An 18,327-nucleotide genomic window follows, 5' to 3' on the forward strand; every position below is an offset into this window, starting at 1 on the left:
CAGAAGCTGAGAAGCCACAAGCAACACAGGGTCTCTGAACAACGGATGCTGAGGACTAGCGGGTCTGAGATGGGGCTCCCTCCTGCCCCTGAGAGACTGAGAAACCCTTCCTGTTTTCCAAATACTCTAACTACTATACCATAAGCTGAATAGTAGAAATGCCATTTTGAGAATATTTACTTACCTGTCCTAAAAATCTAAAACTAATATTTTAGGTTTTAAAAAAGGCAATTTCAGGTCACATTTAAAATTTAGAAGTTACAATAAAAGAATTTTCAGCATGCAGTATTAAAAATGCCATGAATCAAATTAGCTTTTTATTTACATCTGTCACATCACTGTGGTATGCACCATCATGTCCTGGGGATGCTTCAACACTCTCACACAACTGCTTCTGAACATTATGAGAAACCACCGCAACATTCCAGTGTATGTACTTTGTCCCACTGGGGAAAATTTAAAATATATTTGCTCTGGTTCTAACTCACATCAGATTTCACTCCTTCTGTAAATGAGTAAACAAAACTATATCAATCTTGGCTGTTACATCAGTTAGCAGCTTAGATATTTCACAAGGGCCCCATACTTATAAATGAAAGCAAAAAAAGCATATAAACTGTCAACTCTGCTATCAGGAGAGCTAATTCAAGTTTCTCTGGTTTGGGGAGGTATTTCTATATTTCCTAACATAAATAAACAAGACAGAAGAAAACTCCAGTGCCCAAGTTTTGGTCCAGGCTCTTAAGACACTAGGCTATATTCATGGACACTCAGTTTCAGCTCTCCACTTTCATCAATCCTGAGTATCTATGGGAAATGTTGTTTGTGATGATCCCCTTCAAACTCGAATGATGAAAGTGCACATTTTGCAAATGACACCTCAGCCAATCTGCCCCATCTGCATGAGAGACGGCAAATGATTTCACTCTTCAGGCATTCAAAATAAAGTGCACATGCGGCAAATTCCAAGTTGGCAGGAAAATCCAGTCATTAAAAAAGTGATTTGTTTTTTACATTTGCAAACACAAAGGCTCCATTTATTTCCATTGCCATAAAGAAAATGAACTGTTTTATTTTTTTAAACAATCATAGCCAGCACATTTTGGAAATGTTTTAATTTCAAAAATACTAACTAGCAAATTAGAGTTTAAATAGCTTTTCTAAAGTGGTACCATTTTAGATACAGTTTTCTGATTGATGGCATTGCTTTGCCCTGCGGGAAAAGGTTTTACTGTCTTCTGTATATACTGTAGTGATGCCTGTTTGTTGCTGGAGTCTCTAAATTAAAGAAGAAACCTAAACTGTGAATTTTAAATAAAATTATATTCATTAACAAGAAGTTATATTTTACATTATGGGACCGTGAAAAAAGTCTACATTTCTTTTAAAATTAGAAATTTATGGTCTCTGTCCTTCTGTCTTTCCCTCTTTCTCTTCATAATGGAGAAAACAAAACAGCAAATAAAGAAAATAGCAAACATAATTGATACAGCCCCATCCTAAGAAAGCTTATAAACATGCTTAACTTTACACAGAATGAGTCGCTTAATTGAACTCACTGGGACTATTCCCAATGCAAAAATGTAAGCATGTGTGTAGTTCTTTCCAGGATCACGATATGTAAGGGTGATCTGTAATGAAAATAAAACTACTCATTTTTTTCAAATTTCTTAATCTGCATTTATTTTTGTGGCTATAGCAACATCTGGTGGACATACAGCAAAATAGAAAGCCTGTGCACTTCCATCATATGATACAAATGTATGTATTTTAAAATACAAACTGTTTTTACTTGCTTCTGTTTTTTAAAACTTAACGAGAAAACCCAACAATTGAACTTGGATAATTCTTAATAACTTCAAAGCTATTACGTCTCTTAGAAAATGCTTTATATTCTTAACCAAAAGTGGTTAAGGCATCTTCATTTCATAGCATACTAAAATATTACCTTTTTCTCTCCCATCCTCCCTCTCAGGCAAGTGCTTGTATACTTTGAAGTGCTGGTAATGGTGTATCAACGTACACTGGCCCACTTTGACAAGAGTATACAAATACCCCACAAATGCTAAGGTTGCACAGTTAAGCAGTCAAAAAATAAGATCTAACACAAATAAAGTTCTAAAGTTAGAGTTAAGAAAACAATAAAGAACCTCTGTAGATTTGCTCTCCATAGATTCAAAGCCTGAAAGAAATCAAAATAAAATCAAAATAAAATAAAAAATAACCAAAAAAACACTGGAGGACAACTTAACATGCAAGGGTGAAGCTGAGTAATAAGTATGCTGACAGACATTCTTTTTGCCTCACTTATTTCCTCCATGCTTTCTTCTAATTCCTACATAATTGCTCTCTCATTTTTCATATTCCCTTTACTAAAATTTCTGCCTTACAGGCATACCTCTAGAACCAGCAAAAAAGTATTTAATGATAAAATGAGAGTCAAATACAATTATAACGATATTTGCTAAAATTGCTTGATGCTGAGGTTAGCTTCAATTAATTTCCAAAGGGCTGGAGACATGAGAATGTAGAACAAAATATGAATAAGTTGACTAAAATGTTTTAACAGGGAACAAGCCCTTGTATCTACCACCAAAAACAAGGAAGCAAAATAAGGAACAACCATTCTATTATTGGTTGGAAAATTCAAAGACAGTATCAAAAGGTTTCTAGAAGAAGTCTGGCAACAGTGTCTAGAAATGTGAAAACAGAATGTACTTGAGGGTGAGGCTGAAATCAACGGGTGACTTGCCAGTAGTCTGGCGAGGTATCTCAATCTTCTATTTGGAAATCTGGATCTTCTGCGGTCCTTCGCAACCTGACTGGATACAAGACTGCTAACACAATACTCCCCTGACTGCAGCTCCATGCAGAGATCAGAAGTGGTCAGCAAGCTGTCCAGCATTGCCTGCAGCTTTCTGTACTGCCTATTTTTTCAGCTTTTACTGGAAGAACTAATTGCAAGATGCAAGTTCCTGGGACTGCTAAGTCAATAAATCAATAAAGTCACATACTGTCTACTACAGCAACACACTGCTTCAAGTTATCCACTTCCCAAATACTGATCAAGGAGACTCTCTTTCACTGACAACTGCAACAGATGAAGACACCGGCAGGAAAGTAGCATGCCAAACACACAAGAAAAGTATTCTCAATTTACACACACCAGCAGCTTGATTCAAGTACTGCTTTTGCTGACAAGCCCATGCCTCCTTCCAACCGCCTTCTCCCCAAAGCTCCAAAATGGGGGACTTGCCAAAACTCCTGAAAGTCCACTACTGCTGTTTGCATTTTACACAGCAGGTGTAACCACCCCAGCTTCACAGATAAAAATATGAGGTTAGCCATGTTAGGCATGTAGATAGAATTTGAAAGCATTTTGTTGAAAAGCGGCCGGGTCCTGGATCCAAAGTATCTGTGGAAGACACCTGCAGTCATCCACAGACTCCAGGGTCATTCACTTGGGCATTACAAACGCAGTTTTATCACCTGGCCATGATTTCAGTAATTTTAAAGGCCTTGACTTAATCATGTATAAGACTCTCATTTCTTACTTGTAGAAGATACCTTTGAGGTGCTGAGAACTCGCAAACATAGATAGGTAATGAAATCAGAAACCAAAAGGAAGCAATCCAATGCAAACAACTCTGTATGTGTACATGTAAGACAAGATTGATAGGGATGGTATCTTTCATTTGACCAGCTAATATAATCAGCAGACAACCTTTTGGGCACAAAACCCCCTTCATTAGTGTGAAGTAGAAACAACAGTCTAGAACACTAAATACAAATTACAAATTACTGCTGCAATTGGGAGTCTAATCACACATGTACTAGTAAGGCTGTTCCCCAAAGAAGAAGCAGTAGTGGTACCTGTTGAGAAGGTGGTAGGTTAACTGCATGAAAGAAAGGTGGTTATACCTCTAGGGGAAAGCCTGAGGTAGGTGTTACTCTGTGGAATACCAAGTGGCTAACAGGACGGAAAAAACTGTCATAAACCTCATTTTGCACCTCGTTTGGCGCACTTGCTTGACTTACGAGCTTCGCTTCCCCAACTTGTCTTCATGGGCTTCCCCTGAAGCTTTCACTGCCGCATCAGCACGGCCTGGTGCCTGGCCCTCATGCAACGCCGCCACCGCCACTTAGCCACTCAGGCAAGGCCTGCTGCCCTTGGCAGAGGGCACAGGTCGAAGGGCTCTGCTCTGTGTCCATTAGATATGCTTTTAAGTACACACACGAGCAGGTTCCTACCACGTGCCGAGAGGAAGCTGTAGGATCTTCATTCCTTAGTGCCAGGGGTCCGCAGTCCTGCAAAGTGCTAGAGCAACCAGTGGAGCGAAGCCAGACCTAGAAGGGGAAGGTGCAGGGAATGCTCTTAAACGTAGCTTTAAACTTGTCTTGTTTTACTTTTCCCCTCAAATTCTGCGTCGAGGGCCCGCTACGTGAGATGAGCGAACGCCGCTCTGAGGGGGCGGCGCGGGACCCAGCCCACAGCACGCGCGCGCGCGCTGGCGCAGCCCCTACGCGCCCTGCAGCTGGGCCGTGGGCGCATGCTCAGCAAATAACGGAACGAGGGCGGGCGAATCTTGTCGCTCCAGGGCTTCCGTCCGGGGCGGGGTCGCGTGTGACCTTCCGTGTTTGCTGTAGCCCGACATGGCGGAGTATTCCTGCGTTAAATCCACCAAGCTCGTCCTGAAAGGGGCGAAGGAGAAAAGGTGAGGAGCGGGCTGCCCGCCGCCACCGCCCCTGCCGCGGCCTCCCCGTCTGCGGCGGCCGCTGTGCCGCCGGCTCGGCGGTGCCTCGGGGCCGGCGCCCCTGCTGGGCTCCCCCCGCTGCCTTGGGGTCGCGTCGGCGGCTGGTTTGTTTGGGGTGAGGCCAGGCCAGGCCGTCCCGTCCCTCCGGCTGCGAGTATGCCTGGGCACGCCGGCGAGGGCAGGGGTTTTCGGTTGTCAGCCCCTTTCTCCCGGCTGTGGGGCTCGGGAGCGAGGCCGCGTGAGAGCGCGCTGTGGAAGGGCCGGCTCGGAGGCACGACCTAACTTGTTTGCGTCTCCCTTTGCAGCAAGAAGAAGCACAAGGAGAAGAAAAGGAAAAGGGAAGAGGATGCGGCAGAGCAACTTGATATTGTTGGTGAGCCGCCTTCCAGGAATTATGTGACAGTGTGGAAACTGTAGGGGATAGCAGAAGCTGAAGAGACTGCTGTAGGGCTTTGTAAACCAAGTGTAGTCCCTGTAGAGATTTATAACTGTTTCTCCCAACATGTTGCTTGTATGCTGGGCTCTTCCAAATGGAACTTCTGACACCAATGGGATGGGTTTTCCACTCACCTTTTTAGCTAAACTATGCTCTTATATAATCTCAAGCTACTTATCAGCTTGAATATCTTTTTTTTTTTTTTTCTTCTTCCCCAGTGATACTTGCTTCAGGAGGAGAGCCTTTTTTTTTTAGCGCTGCAATGCTGTTATTTAATGAGTGCATTTCTATGTAAATAACTTAAATTTTCTATTACTATTATTTTGAAAATTAGTGGTTGGATCACCTGTGCTTCCTGTTCTTACTCTGCCACTAGTTACTTGCTGACTGGGTTCTTTAGTTCACACAAACCTTCGATCCTTTCAAAATGAGAAGAGTCTTCATTAGTTTGTTTACTTGTTTTTAGTTTGACATACTTGCTTACTGCTGTGGTGTGTTGTCCTGGTTTCAGCTGGGATAGAGTTAACTGTCTTCCTAGTAGCTGGTACAGTGCTATGTTTTGAGTTCAGTATGAGAAGAATGTTGATAACACTGATGTCTTCAGTTGTTGCTCAGTAGTGTTTAGACTAATGTCAGGGATTTTTCAGCTTCTCATGCCCAGCCAGCGAGAAAGCTGGAGGGGCACAAGAAGTTGGCACAGGACACAGCCAGGGCAGCTGACCCAAACTGGCCAACGGTGTATTCCATACCATGGGACGTCCCATCTAGTATAGGAACGGGGAAGTGGGAGCAGGGATTCGCCGCTCGGGGGACTGGCGGGGTGTCGGTCGGCGGGTGGTGAGCAATTGCACTGCGCATCATTTGTACATTCCAATCCTTTCATTATTGCTGTTGTCATTTTATTAGTGTTATCATTATCATTATTAGCTGCTTCTTTTCTGTTCTATTAAACCGTTCTTATCTCGACCCACGGGTTTTGCTTCTTTTCCCGATTTTCTCCCCCATCCCACTGGGTGGGGGGGAAGTGAGTGAGCGGCTGCGTGGTGTTTAGTTGCTGGCTGGGGTTAAACCACGACATGTGTTCACATTATAAATTTGCTACTGTTAATTGAAACTGAAGACACAAACATTAACCAGTAACAAAATATAATTTTACTTTTTCCTTTTTCATAAAATAGAAGGATCATGGTATGTATGGTCATGAGTGGTAACTTGACAGACTGTTGCCCTTCAGTAATGTCATGTCCTCGACTGATCACAGTTTGCTTCACCAACAAAAATAGCTAAAAAATAACAACAAAGTCATGAGAGACGTAGATGTATACTGTAGCACAGCGCACATTACCTGATAAATGTAATTTTCTATTATGTGTATATAGGCATAAGCTAAAGCAGTGCAAGGGGAAGTCGTTCCTGTGTGAAAACAAATTATGATATATGAGAAAATGGGCTGTTGTGTCCTACACTAGAAGAATGTTACAGATGTTTTATATTCTTCAGTTTAGCCAGATTTCTGAAAAGTTGGAGAGATTTGGAAAATTCATACATGGATCTGTGAGCCCTGACTGTATAGGACAAGTCAATTAGCTCCATGTGTTGGATAAAGATAGGGGAAGATATTTCTGCTGAAGGCAGATTGACTTGCCAAATTTACCCTGTGGAAAAAAGACATCATATTCAGATTAATTAAAAATAATTATTGTCTTAATCAGGTAGAAAATACTTGCAAGACAATATACCAGGAGAAAATTTTACTATTTAAAAAATATAAATGTCATAATTCTAATTCATGCGCGTGAGTAGGGCTACCTTTAACTGTGGTAGAATTCTGTGGGGTTCAAACATTCAAACACAGATTGGCTTGAACAACTGAAGTCTAAGGATTACAGCTCACATGAAGTAACTTAACAGCAAGATGAGATAATTTATCTGTTTCTGTTGTGTTGGAGAATCTAATAATTGGATATGACCCCAAAACTGCGGGAGGCTGGTCCAGAGGAAAAAAAAACAAAACCTTCCTTGCAAGGTGTGTCTTTGCTGCATCAGCTGAATGGATCAACTTTCTCTATGGACTAACACAAAGAAGGGATGAAGCGCAGGAGCCCGTAACTAGGGATGGAAGGGTGGGTAGAACAGCAGGACTTCCTGATTCAGCAGCAACGCCATTAAATTAGCTCTGTACTATAAAATAATGCACAAAGATCTTGAGATAGCAATTGTATCTTTAGAATTTCAAATCTCGGAGAAGACATAGAAATATCATTTCTTGAACTACTGTAATGAGAAGTTGTAATTACTCTATTAACTGTCATGGTTTTGTATTTTAGGAAACTGGTGGGCTATCAGTAATTTCGGTGAAATTACAGGAACTATAGCTATAGAAATGGATAAAGGTGCTTACATCCATGCCCTCGACAACGGCTTGTTTACGCTTGGAGCACCACATAAAGGTTTGTTTCAGGAAATTTGGAAATAAGCAGTTTTAGTAACGAAAGGCATAAAACTAGCATCACTTAAAGGCAAACAGTTTTACAGCTAAAAGCTGTTTATTACAAGTAATGCAATAATCCTAGCTGTAGCATGCAGATGACTTAAACCTAATGACTACCAATCAGCTTCACTTACCTAATTTCTTGCTGGTTTATGTGTACAATAAATTGAACTGCATTGGAGATGATCACCTGTTAAAGGCCATACCGCTTACTGGATAAAAAGCAGTATAACCTTTATTAAATCCTATAAAGTCTTTATGGTGTCAGTTGAAGAGTGAAACTGAAGGCAGATGAGTTTAAAGGCTTACTGCTGCATCATCTTCTTAACATGCTTGTTTTGTTGCTGCTTAAGTGGGCTCCTAACTTGGTGGGATAATTAGCTTGTCCTTACTTTGAATTTGAGAGCCATCAGTCAGAAAAGGACTGTTCCAGACCACTGACAGTGTGTTTCACCTCCAGCATGAGATCAAAGCAATGATGGCAATATTATCTCATTTTGGTTTTGAGGGATGAAGAGGCTAGTAGCTTTTAGGATACTGAGTTATGTTACCATAGCTGAACCATAATACATTTTGTTATAGAAAAAATAACATTACAAGGAGATTAAGGTTTTCAAAGCCACCTGGAGAATTAGAAAACATTCTGAACTATAAATTTCTTTACACAAGGTTTGTCTTTATTTTATGTCTTCTTTTAAGCACTCTAAATATATGAATGTAAGTGAGCACTTGCATTGCTTTTATAAAAGTGGATATTCAAAAAAGGAATTTTTAAAGAAATAGTGTTGCAGCTTTCCATAGCATTTAGCAATGGCCGGTGTTTAATTTTTTTTGAAATTGCAGTACTAACAGGCTAAAATATTGTATGTTTAATACTTCATACCTAATTAATGTAAAAATCATTCCTCAGATGATGAAGGCCCTAGTCCTCCTGAACAGTTTACAGCGGTAAAGTTGTCTGATACAAGGTAATTACTGTAACAATGTTACAAGCTTTGATACTTGTTATCTTTGTTTCTGGTGTGAATACCTGTTTTGCTATTCTCTTGAAATACATTGTCTACTAATAATGTCTTTGTGATGTGTTGGATATTGTGAATTGCTTGAATTAAAAGCATTCTTTGTTTTCCTGCATTTTCTCTTTGAGGATTGCTCTGAAGTCTGGTTATGGCAAATACCTTGGTATAAATTCAGATGGACTTGTTGTTGGACGTTCAGATGCAATAGGATCAAGAGAGCAATGGGAGCCTGTCTTCCAAGATGTAAGCTCTTCGGAATAGTTCATTTGATGTTCCTAGCATTTGACTGTATTTTGAGTTAATCTACATTGATGTTCTTTGTTTGTGGAGTAAAAGCCTTTTGCAGTCTCTTTCATGTTGTAACTTTTAATATTCTGTTTTCACAACTCTGCATTTACTATAATTGGAAGTTCTTAAAATACTTCAAGTTACTGCATTTTGGCAGCTATAAGCATCTTAAGAATGAAGGAGCCAGCAAGTCTGCTGGCTAGCTATTGAAGTGTCCATATATAAAAGAATAAAACGCATTTATAGAGCTTTTTGGTGTATTGTCAAGGATAAATGTTATGAATCAAGGATTATATACAAACTCTTTGTACTAACAACATGTTATATTATTTCTGCAGAAGAAAATGGCATTACTAGCAGCAAATAGCCGTTTTATTAGATGTAATGAAGAGGGAGACATAGAAGCCAAAAGCAAAACAGCAGGGGAAGAAGAAATGATAAAGGTAATTCATAACTAGTACAATTAATACAGGCTTGGCATGGATATTCAAACAACCAGGTGTCTGTGTGCTACATTTCTTGTTAATACAGTTACAATAGCTTTCTATAAGCTGTCAAGTGATAGGGAGGTATTTTACCACTACAGAAGGGCAAGACACTGGGGGGGCAAGACAGTCTATGTCATATTCCAGATAGTTCTGAACAGCTTGGTACAGAAGAGATGAATGATGACTGAAGCAGGGACAGAGAAAGGTTTACCAGAATGATGCAGAAGGAGAGATCTTTTAAGTACGAGAATATAAAAAGACTATCTTGACTTTGTCTGGATGTGGAAAATATATGCGTGCCTCCAAATAGAGATAGGTGTCTACTAGTCAGAGCAGTAATACTTTTAAGTCAGTCTCTGGAAAAGGCATTTTACCCCTGCTAAAACTAAGAACTGTAATGGTGCTTCTTTGAGATGAAGGGGATTATGTCTTACAGTAGTATCAAGGATTACACTCAATATTTCCCATGCTTCAGGCAGCTCTTGTTTTTATTGCAGTTGTGTCCAGTTGCGAATTAACCAATTTGAAAGCTGTGAACTTAAAAAGTCACTGTGACTCTCGTTCTGTTATGAAGCATATGTTGTCGTCTTTAACCTGTAACTTCTGGTTTTAAAAAAAATAGGCATTTTCTGATTTTGGGTTTTGGTTTTGTTGTTTTTTTTTTCTCTCTCAATAACTAGATTCGTACTTGTGCTGAAAGAGAAGCTAAGAAGAAAGATGATGTTCCACAAGAAGACAAAGGAAATGTTAAACAGTGTGAAATCAATTATGTGTACGTAGTTTAGAGCTGTTAACAGGCTCAAGCACCCTTTTTCACTTCTCTTTGGGGCCACCTTTGGTGGAGGGGCAAAACTCCCACCTAGCCTTTCACTCGCTTTCTCCTCAGCAGAACAAGGGAAGAAAATAGCATGAGAAAGCTTGTGGGTTGAGATAAAGATGGGGAGATTGTGTACCGGTTACTGTCACAGGCAAAACAGACTCAACTTGTAGAAAATTAATTAAATTTATTGCCCATTACAGTAGATTTGGGTAGTGAGAAACAAAGACAAAAATTAAAACCAACACCTTTCCTTCCCCCATGTCCCAAGCTCAGCTTCACTCCAGACTCCTCTACCTGCTCCCTCAAGCAGGATGGAGGTATGGGTCAATACATAGTGGTTTCTCTCTGCCACTCTTTTCGTCTCCCACTTTTCCCCTGCTTTGGCATGGTTCTCTCCACAGGCTGGAAGGGAATATCTGCTCCAATGCCTGAAGAACCTCCTCCCTCTCCTTCTCTGTCCTTGATGTCATGCTGCCATTTTGCACTTCACCCCCTCCATCACCCCCCCCCCCCGCTCTTCTCTTCTGCCTGTGTGGCATTTTGCCCTTTCTTAAATACGTTTTCACAGAGGTGCCACCAGCTTTGCTGATGGACTCAACTGTGTCCTGCAGTGGGTCCGTTGTGAAGCCAACTATGTCCAGCACAGGGCAGCCCCTGGCCTTTTCTCACAGAAGCCACCCCTGCAGCTCCCCCACTACCAGCACCTTGCCACCTATACCCAGTACACTTTCACCCCTTGACTCATCATGCTAGTAGTTGAAGAAGGGACTCTTTAGAACTTGTAATCATGTCATGCTAATCACATAGGGGCTTATTCCCACTTAGACTACCAAAAAAACCCAGAGTAGTTTTCACCTACAGAAGTCTTGGTGCAATATTTGATACCATGATGGTCTGCTGGATTTTATTAGGCCAGTCATCTACTGCGTAATAGAAGTTAAGATTCTTATCATAGCTGTTGTTTTATTGAAACAAAACTTTAAAGAAGTTACACTTTTTTACGTTTTTTCCCTCCCTTACAGAAAGAAATTCCAAAGTTTTCAAGACAAAAAGCTTAAAATAAGCAAAGAAGATACAAAAGCCCTTAGAAAAGCCAGGAAAGAAGGCACTTTTCATGAAATGCTGCTTGACAGGTACTTAAAAGTACAAGAAATAATATACTGATTTAAAAACTACTGGAAGATGGAATTACAGTAAACCTGGGGTACAAAAGAGAGCTAGATTTCAGGGTGGTGGGGTGTTGAGCATTTCCTCTCTGGTCAGTGTTCTGCCTGAGTTCTGGGGTTGGCTTTTTTTTGGTTCTGAATTTTCACTTCTTTAGCTGAAGTTTGCAGGTTTGGATTTACCCAGAAACGAATTCTTTTGGAAGTCTTTAACTAGATTGTTCAGTTTCTTTAGTACAGAGGAGTTGAGGGATGAATCTTTTTAATCACAAAAATGAAGCTAATTAACGTTTTCAATACCTATGGCACCGGAACATTTTGGAGAGGGGAAAGCTGTGTTTTAAAGAGAAATAGCATTTATTAGGAACAGTCTTCATGTTGTCTAGTGGGAATAAATGTATCTTTTTTCCTCCCTGAGCTGAGACTATAGAAACTGTCTTGAATTTTTGACATTTTTTGTATTGGTATACAGTATAAATATTTGCATTAATTCAGTGGGTGGAATGCAGAAGACGATTTGTGATAATTGCAAGTGATGTGAGAACACTCCTGGGCCATCACAGATTCAGTGTCAGTTTGAAATCACACTGAATCTGAATTCCATTCCTCAGAGTGGACAAAAAGCAATTCATGATGATTTGAAGGGAAAGACAAGGTTAACTTCAGACATTGCAGTTCTAGCTCCTTAAGAAAACAAAGTTAATTAATAAATCCAAAATGTTCTTAGGCTTTTATATGTGCTTTGAAGTAAAGTTTAAGAAAAATTGCTTTCAATGCTTCCTTAACACTTCAAGGCAGATAAAACACGCAGGTGTAATCATATTTGGTATTAATCTAAATCTTGTTTCATTACTGTTTCCATATAGGAGAGCAAAAGTGAAAGCGGATAGATACTGCAAGTGACAACCAGCTGGTCCATTTTCTTCTGCATCTTTGATGATAGGGTCAAATTGAAAACAATAGTAAAATGTTTTATAATTATTTTTTATTGAGGGTGTTTTGCTGATGTTTTTATTACGTTATTTTTAAAGAATCGCCTGAGAGCTATAATTAAGCATCAAACTAATGTCATCTTTCAGTAATGAATACTATTAAGTTTACTCTAAAACTACATGCTATTGAAATAGTGAGATAATTGTTTAATGGAAAAGAAATTGACCCACTGAATCTTCCAAGGCTGATGTAAGGAACCTGAACTTAGAGACAGGGCAGAAGAGAACAACAATGAAGTTCAGAAGTAAAATATAGTTAACACATTGAACCATTAAGAAATATGTAACTGTATTGAACAAGAAGTAATTGAAAATGCATGCCTTGGAACGCATCCTACCAGATCCTGAATAGGACATCTGTGGAGCTATTCTACACTGCATCAGGTGAGGACTGGGCCAGAATATTCAGGCTTCATAAAACAAGGTTCAAAACAGACCCACTGTTCAAGTTGATAAGTGGCGTAATGCATATGCTGGAAAAGGTGTTGACAAGTCACAAGAACCCTGTTACAAATGAAAATGCAGGTGCTTCGTAAGAAAAGGGGATGGCTTTTTTGTGTTAGCAGGCCGCTTATTTTACAAGAGGGAAAAACTGATTTTGCAAACTTGCTGGTTTCTCTATGGCATGGACTTTAGTTTGTTTAATAAAACAGTAGGGACTTTTTTTTAAGGTCATGGTATAATATGCATTCCTAGTATCTCATATAAAATATGATTGCCCCTGTCTGCTCTGATGACCAAGAAGCTTTTCAGTAACAACATCTCCACAGGAACTACCTCAGTCAGAACAATTGCTTACTCTCTCCACAGCTTCTGTAGTCTGCATCATAAAGATTACTTGGTGAGAATGTTGAGGATTTTTATGGTAATAATTTGAATTGTCTCTGTGGAGCTTCTCCTAATTTTCAATTTGAATTGTGCACATAGTACAAACCTGTAAGCTCATGCAAGATAATGATGTGTCTAAAAAGAGCACAAGAACAGACCAATAAAGTCTAGTCAGTAGTGGCAACTTATATTGGTCTAATTTCATAGGCAGTTGGTCTTGAGGAAGAAGCATGAGAATTTAAGTACATCATAATTGTTTAAACCCTCTATTGACATTTCAGCATGAAAACAAATTATAGCTGGTTAGGGAAGGCTAGCTGAGGTTAGCAATAAAAGCGTTTATTTTTCAAAGCATTTAGAAAAATATGGATAGAGCCCATACAGATTTTATGGAACCAAAAGAAGAAAATCTCCACGGGCTGGGCACATTTATGATGTAACAGAGGGATTTTTAGAAACTCATTTGTTTCTAGAAAGGCAAACAAAAATCCAGACCTTTCTCTGATGGCATTTTTAAGCTTTCCATACCCAGCTCTATCCCACTGAGTACAGAGGTTTTTGCCACAGGACTTTTCCCTCTAAGGCACTAGAATTTGTTTTATACCTGTTAAACCTAGTATTCACTTAATACCTTTTGTACAAAAATAGACGCACTCACTAGTTCCTTGTATGAATATCTATTTTGGAATGAGTGCCTTTTCTTCCCGCTTTAGCTTTTTCTGTTGAGATACTAAATAAGAAATCAAAATGCCCCTTCTGGGGAGCTGGTTTGTGCAGCTATATTGGGACAGCTGTGCTCGTAACTTTCTTATATGGACAAATCCTTGGAGACTTTCCTATCATTCAAGCTACTCCATAAGATTTTGTATTTTAATGCTGATAGAAGTTATAACAGAATGCTGAGAAATTAAGTAAAAGCAAGGTCTATGCTGAATGGAAAAGAAAATTAGTAAAATGAAATTATCAAATGAGAATTTTCCCTTCAGTTTTTGGAAGTAGAAAAGACCCCCCCAGTAGCTGTTTTGTTTTGAACTGAAATGATCTTCTAGAGAATTGTCTTTTCCCGTATATCTATCTGATTATTGTATTTCAGGAAGTACTGTTAACCAAAGTGTGGTAGTATCAGATGGTCACGTAAACTGATCAAATGCTTGACCTTTTTACCAGTATCAATAGCTTCATTTTAAAGTTTTCACAGATTTTATTTCTAGTTCTCGTACAAAAGTTTGAGTTTACTCTTTAAGCTTACCACATAGGAGGAATGACTGAAAGTTATCTTTATTTCCTATCAGTTTCTATTAACTACGCATTCTTTCAAAGCAAGTAATTGCTGGGAATATCAACGTGTTTGTAGTGGGACTCTGCATTAAAACATTTGCAAAAAGAAACTAATTAGCAGAACTGATCTTTGATTCTAATTTTTTAAGTATCTCCAGAATTAGGATTCCCTCACATATCAATAACCCAGTTATAAAATCTTATTAACTGTATCACTTGTGAATATTTGGCTTGTATTAAGGGAATGGCTCCAAGAAAAATTAAAGATATGTAAATTACCAATAGTGACCTATTTGCCATATAGCTTAAGCCCTGGGAGACAGATGGTACAATGACGTAGTCCAGAGACAAAGCTCCCTGGCTTTTAGTGGTCTTGAGAGAGAATAGTTGGCTTTTCCAGGGAACTCTCTGTATAACCTGACTGCTCTCAAGTAAAAGCAGACACCCTATCAATCAAAGCAAGCTATGTAGGCATAGTGCATGGCTAGCCTTTTACCAATAGCAGAAATGGTCAAGCAGATGAAACGGATTGTATATGTAGCTTGGAGGCTTTTGAATGGCAGTGTGTGTCCTTGTGCTCTGTGACTCAATTTTTGTAAAGAAGAGGGCTATATTGCCGTTTCCCACAGTGAGTGAGGGCCATATTTTGTGTTCTTATGTGTTGGAAAAGATGCATTGCGCATGCTCAGGAGGTCTGTTGGAAGTGACCTGAATTTGCAGGGAGAAGGCTAAAAGCTAGAAATAAATAGGTGATTGTTGGCAAATGTTCCTGGCCAGAGTCTGAGGAATTCTTGGATGAAAATGCAGCATAGCTGTGGGTTGTGGCCATCACAGAAAAAAAAGAATTCATTTTTCCCCAGAGCTCCTCAGTTTGGTCTAGGCCTGGGGATTAGGGGTCATTAAGTCATTCTGGTTGTAGGTAGCATGCTACATGTCCCTCCCCAGAAATTATGCTACATGTCCCTCCCCAGAAATTTAAGTAACCTGATGTACAACCATTGCAACATCATGGACCTGGAAGTGGCCTACTGCCAAAACTACTTCCAGAAATACTGGGAAGGAAGCAGCACCACAAGGAGCAGGCTGTGGGCCAGAGTAATTATTTATGGGGCAGTTTGTTGTAGGCGTCAATGATCCACAGTCACTGTGAATCTTAAATGCATCTGAAGTGAACGCTGATGGCTGAAGTAGACTGATGTTACAGCATCTGTTTTTCCTTCCAAGAATATATTGTTTAAATAAAATCCTGTCTGGTAGAACTCATAAAAATGATTACTCAAACACAGCTGAAGCTGGAAGCAGAAATCTGCTATGCTGGTGGAAAGGGTGCTGAAAGGAGTACTCGGAATCTGCAGGAGAGCCTGAGAATTACCTGTCGAAGGGAATTTTCCATTTCATATTTTTCAATGTAAATAGGTGAATGCAAGGTGTAGGTGCTGTAAGTAGCTGTAAATAATAATAAAGGAAAAATGGAAGTGAGAGGCATGTTCATTGCAGAGCTAGGAATAAGCAAAGCACAAAGAAATGTCAGAGCAAACAAAATGAGACTGCCCCAAGTAGAAGAGGAAGTACTGGATTTGGCAAGGGACTGGCAGCCCTGCAGGGAATAAGGATATTGTCGTAGTAATGGGGTTGCCCTCTGCGTTGGGACTAATGATACACTGGGTTCTTGCTAAAAAATGTGACCTGAGATAACAGAGAAGCAGAGGTCTGGGGAATTCACTGGAATTTTAGTCCCAGGAAAATGAAATCAAAGGTGTGACAAAACAGTGAAGATCAGTGTGTGTATTAAACTGTTGCTATCAGGAGTCCACTGGGATATTTTCCCATTGGAGGTATTCATGGAGTCTCCTTGGTGATACTATGTCCTGGCAGTAGTGTTAGCACAAAGAGCTTTAACTGAAACAGAGAGAAAAGGGGAAGTAATTTGTGCAGCCTCTACTTCTGGAGAAAGGAACAGATCTGGGGAGTAGTAATACGGTACTGGATAGATGAGTATGAGAAAGCAGAAGGGTGGACATGAAGTAGTAGGTGTCAGTGACACCAGCTGTCAGGTAGTACAGTTAGCAAGTAAATTGCATGTCTTAAGGAGCTTTCTTCTGACTTAACTTAGATTTTTGAAAACTGACAGAAGAAACCTAGACAACAAAATGGAGGACCTGAAGTACTGGTGTGGACCCTGGAGCCAAGGCGTTCTGATGGGAATGCAGCGGAATAGCCATAGTCAGAGAAACACGGGTACTGGAGGATGTTAACTATTTCTTAAACTGCAAATTTCTTTACTGGTTAAAGAACTAAACCAGAAGTACAAAGAGGCTTCAAAAAAGTGAGTTGTGAATGTGTAATGTAGCAATGGCATAATTTTGTTTTCAGAGCATTCAGAAAGAGTTTTTCATTTTCCAAAGTCATCATTTATTTTCTACTGTTAAAAATGTCCTAAAGATTGTAAAGCATCTAGATAAAGGTAGTAAAGCTCCTAAAAGCTGTCTGCTCCAGAAATAACAGCTGAGCAAAAAGGGCTGCAGATGTTTAGAAAGTAACAGGACCAACTTAATCTGACTATTTCTTACTGTAGACCATAACTATATTCAGATACCTGCAAGTAAATACAGAATTACTGTCTTACAGGTATTTGTTTTCAACAACAAAAAAAAAAATTGCCTGGGCCCTATAGAAACTGCCTCATTTCCTGTTTGTGAAAGATGCTCCCATGAAAATCTGAAATGTTAACGCTGTAATTTTCGTGATTTCCTAAATCCCCTGATTGGTCCTGTATCTTCTTCCACGAGTGCTTAACGCTTTTCTGCCTTGGTCTCTAAAGCTTTGTGCAATTCCAGGCTTACGTTCTGAGCCGATTCCTTCCTACATATGGCTGCACGCCCTCCCTTTGCCCAAGGCTTTCACACCTTACAGTGCATTTCTTTTATCCTTTCCTGCTTAATTTCTGCAATGCCACATAGCTTTCCAATCAACCGTCTGCCAAGGACTTCCCTTCTTTTTCTTGCCAGCCCCAGTTTGTTTTATAAGAGAGTTAATTGCACAGCTAATGAAGTCATGATATTAAAAACTGTGTTGCTTCGTTTCTGTGTGCCTAAAAACACGTGACAGGTCTTGGGCACTGCATAAAGCACAAGACACAAGCTAAAACACAAGCATCCTAGGTGGTTAATATTTATTCGTGGTACTTCCAACAACTGTTGCTAACGTATACACTCGTTATATGTTCATTTGCTCACACTAAAATTATATGTTTTTATTGAAAGCTATTTGGAGCCTGCACCTTATTCTGCTGCTGGCTTGTACTTGATATTACAGCAAATATACCATTTACGTATTGTAGTGAATAAATAATAGGCAACGCGCGTAGACGGGTTGCACCTCATACCCAGTATTTCTCATTAGACTGGCTCTCCAGTTGCCCATTCCCTGCCCTCTTAAGCAGGCAAGATGGAGAAAACTCCTTCTTCCCAAACAAGGCACCTGCCTTGCATCTCTCATTACTGCAACACCTGCCTAAAAATCTCCCAAGGACACAGCAGAATTCAAAATCAAAACACGTACAAAGTGAAAACCGGTGCCATGGGTCTGCTCTTCGCGCCGCCTACCAGAGGCGATTTTATTTCAGGTTTTCTCGTGCGGAACTTCTCTCTTTTGGAAGAATGACTGAAAATCAATTCCTCCGCTTTATTAAAAATAAAAAAGCAGGGCCTGGGCGGCGGCGGTAGGGCCCTGCCGCCGCCGCCGCCCCGGCCCTACCGCCGCCGCCGCCT

The 18,327-nt window shown here is 40.0% G+C and overlaps 1 protein-coding gene across 1 annotated transcript; it reads left to right on the top strand.

Annotated features, from left to right (window-relative positions):
• The first annotated feature begins 4,588 nt into the window (after positions 1 to 4,588).
• FRG1 (FSHD region gene 1) lies at positions 4,589 to 14,671 on the top strand. Its single transcript, XM_052779938.1, has 9 exons — positions 4,589 to 4,715; positions 5,060 to 5,127; positions 7,518 to 7,640; positions 8,592 to 8,649; positions 8,829 to 8,943; positions 9,327 to 9,431; positions 10,157 to 10,248; positions 11,319 to 11,429; positions 12,326 to 14,671. Exons 1-9 carry the CDS (start codon positions 4,654 to 4,656, stop codon positions 12,360 to 12,362), a joined length of 771 nt encoding a protein of 256 aa, XP_052635898.1. The 5' UTR covers positions 4,589 to 4,653; the 3' UTR covers positions 12,363 to 14,671.
• Positions 14,672 to 18,327: the final 3,656 nt, after the last annotated feature.

The sequence above is a fragment of the Harpia harpyja genome, chromosome 2 (genome assembly GCF_026419915.1).
Source record: "Harpia harpyja isolate bHarHar1 chromosome 2, bHarHar1 primary haplotype, whole genome shotgun sequence".
Lineage (NCBI taxonomy): Eukaryota > Metazoa > Chordata > Aves > Accipitriformes > Accipitridae > Harpia > Harpia harpyja.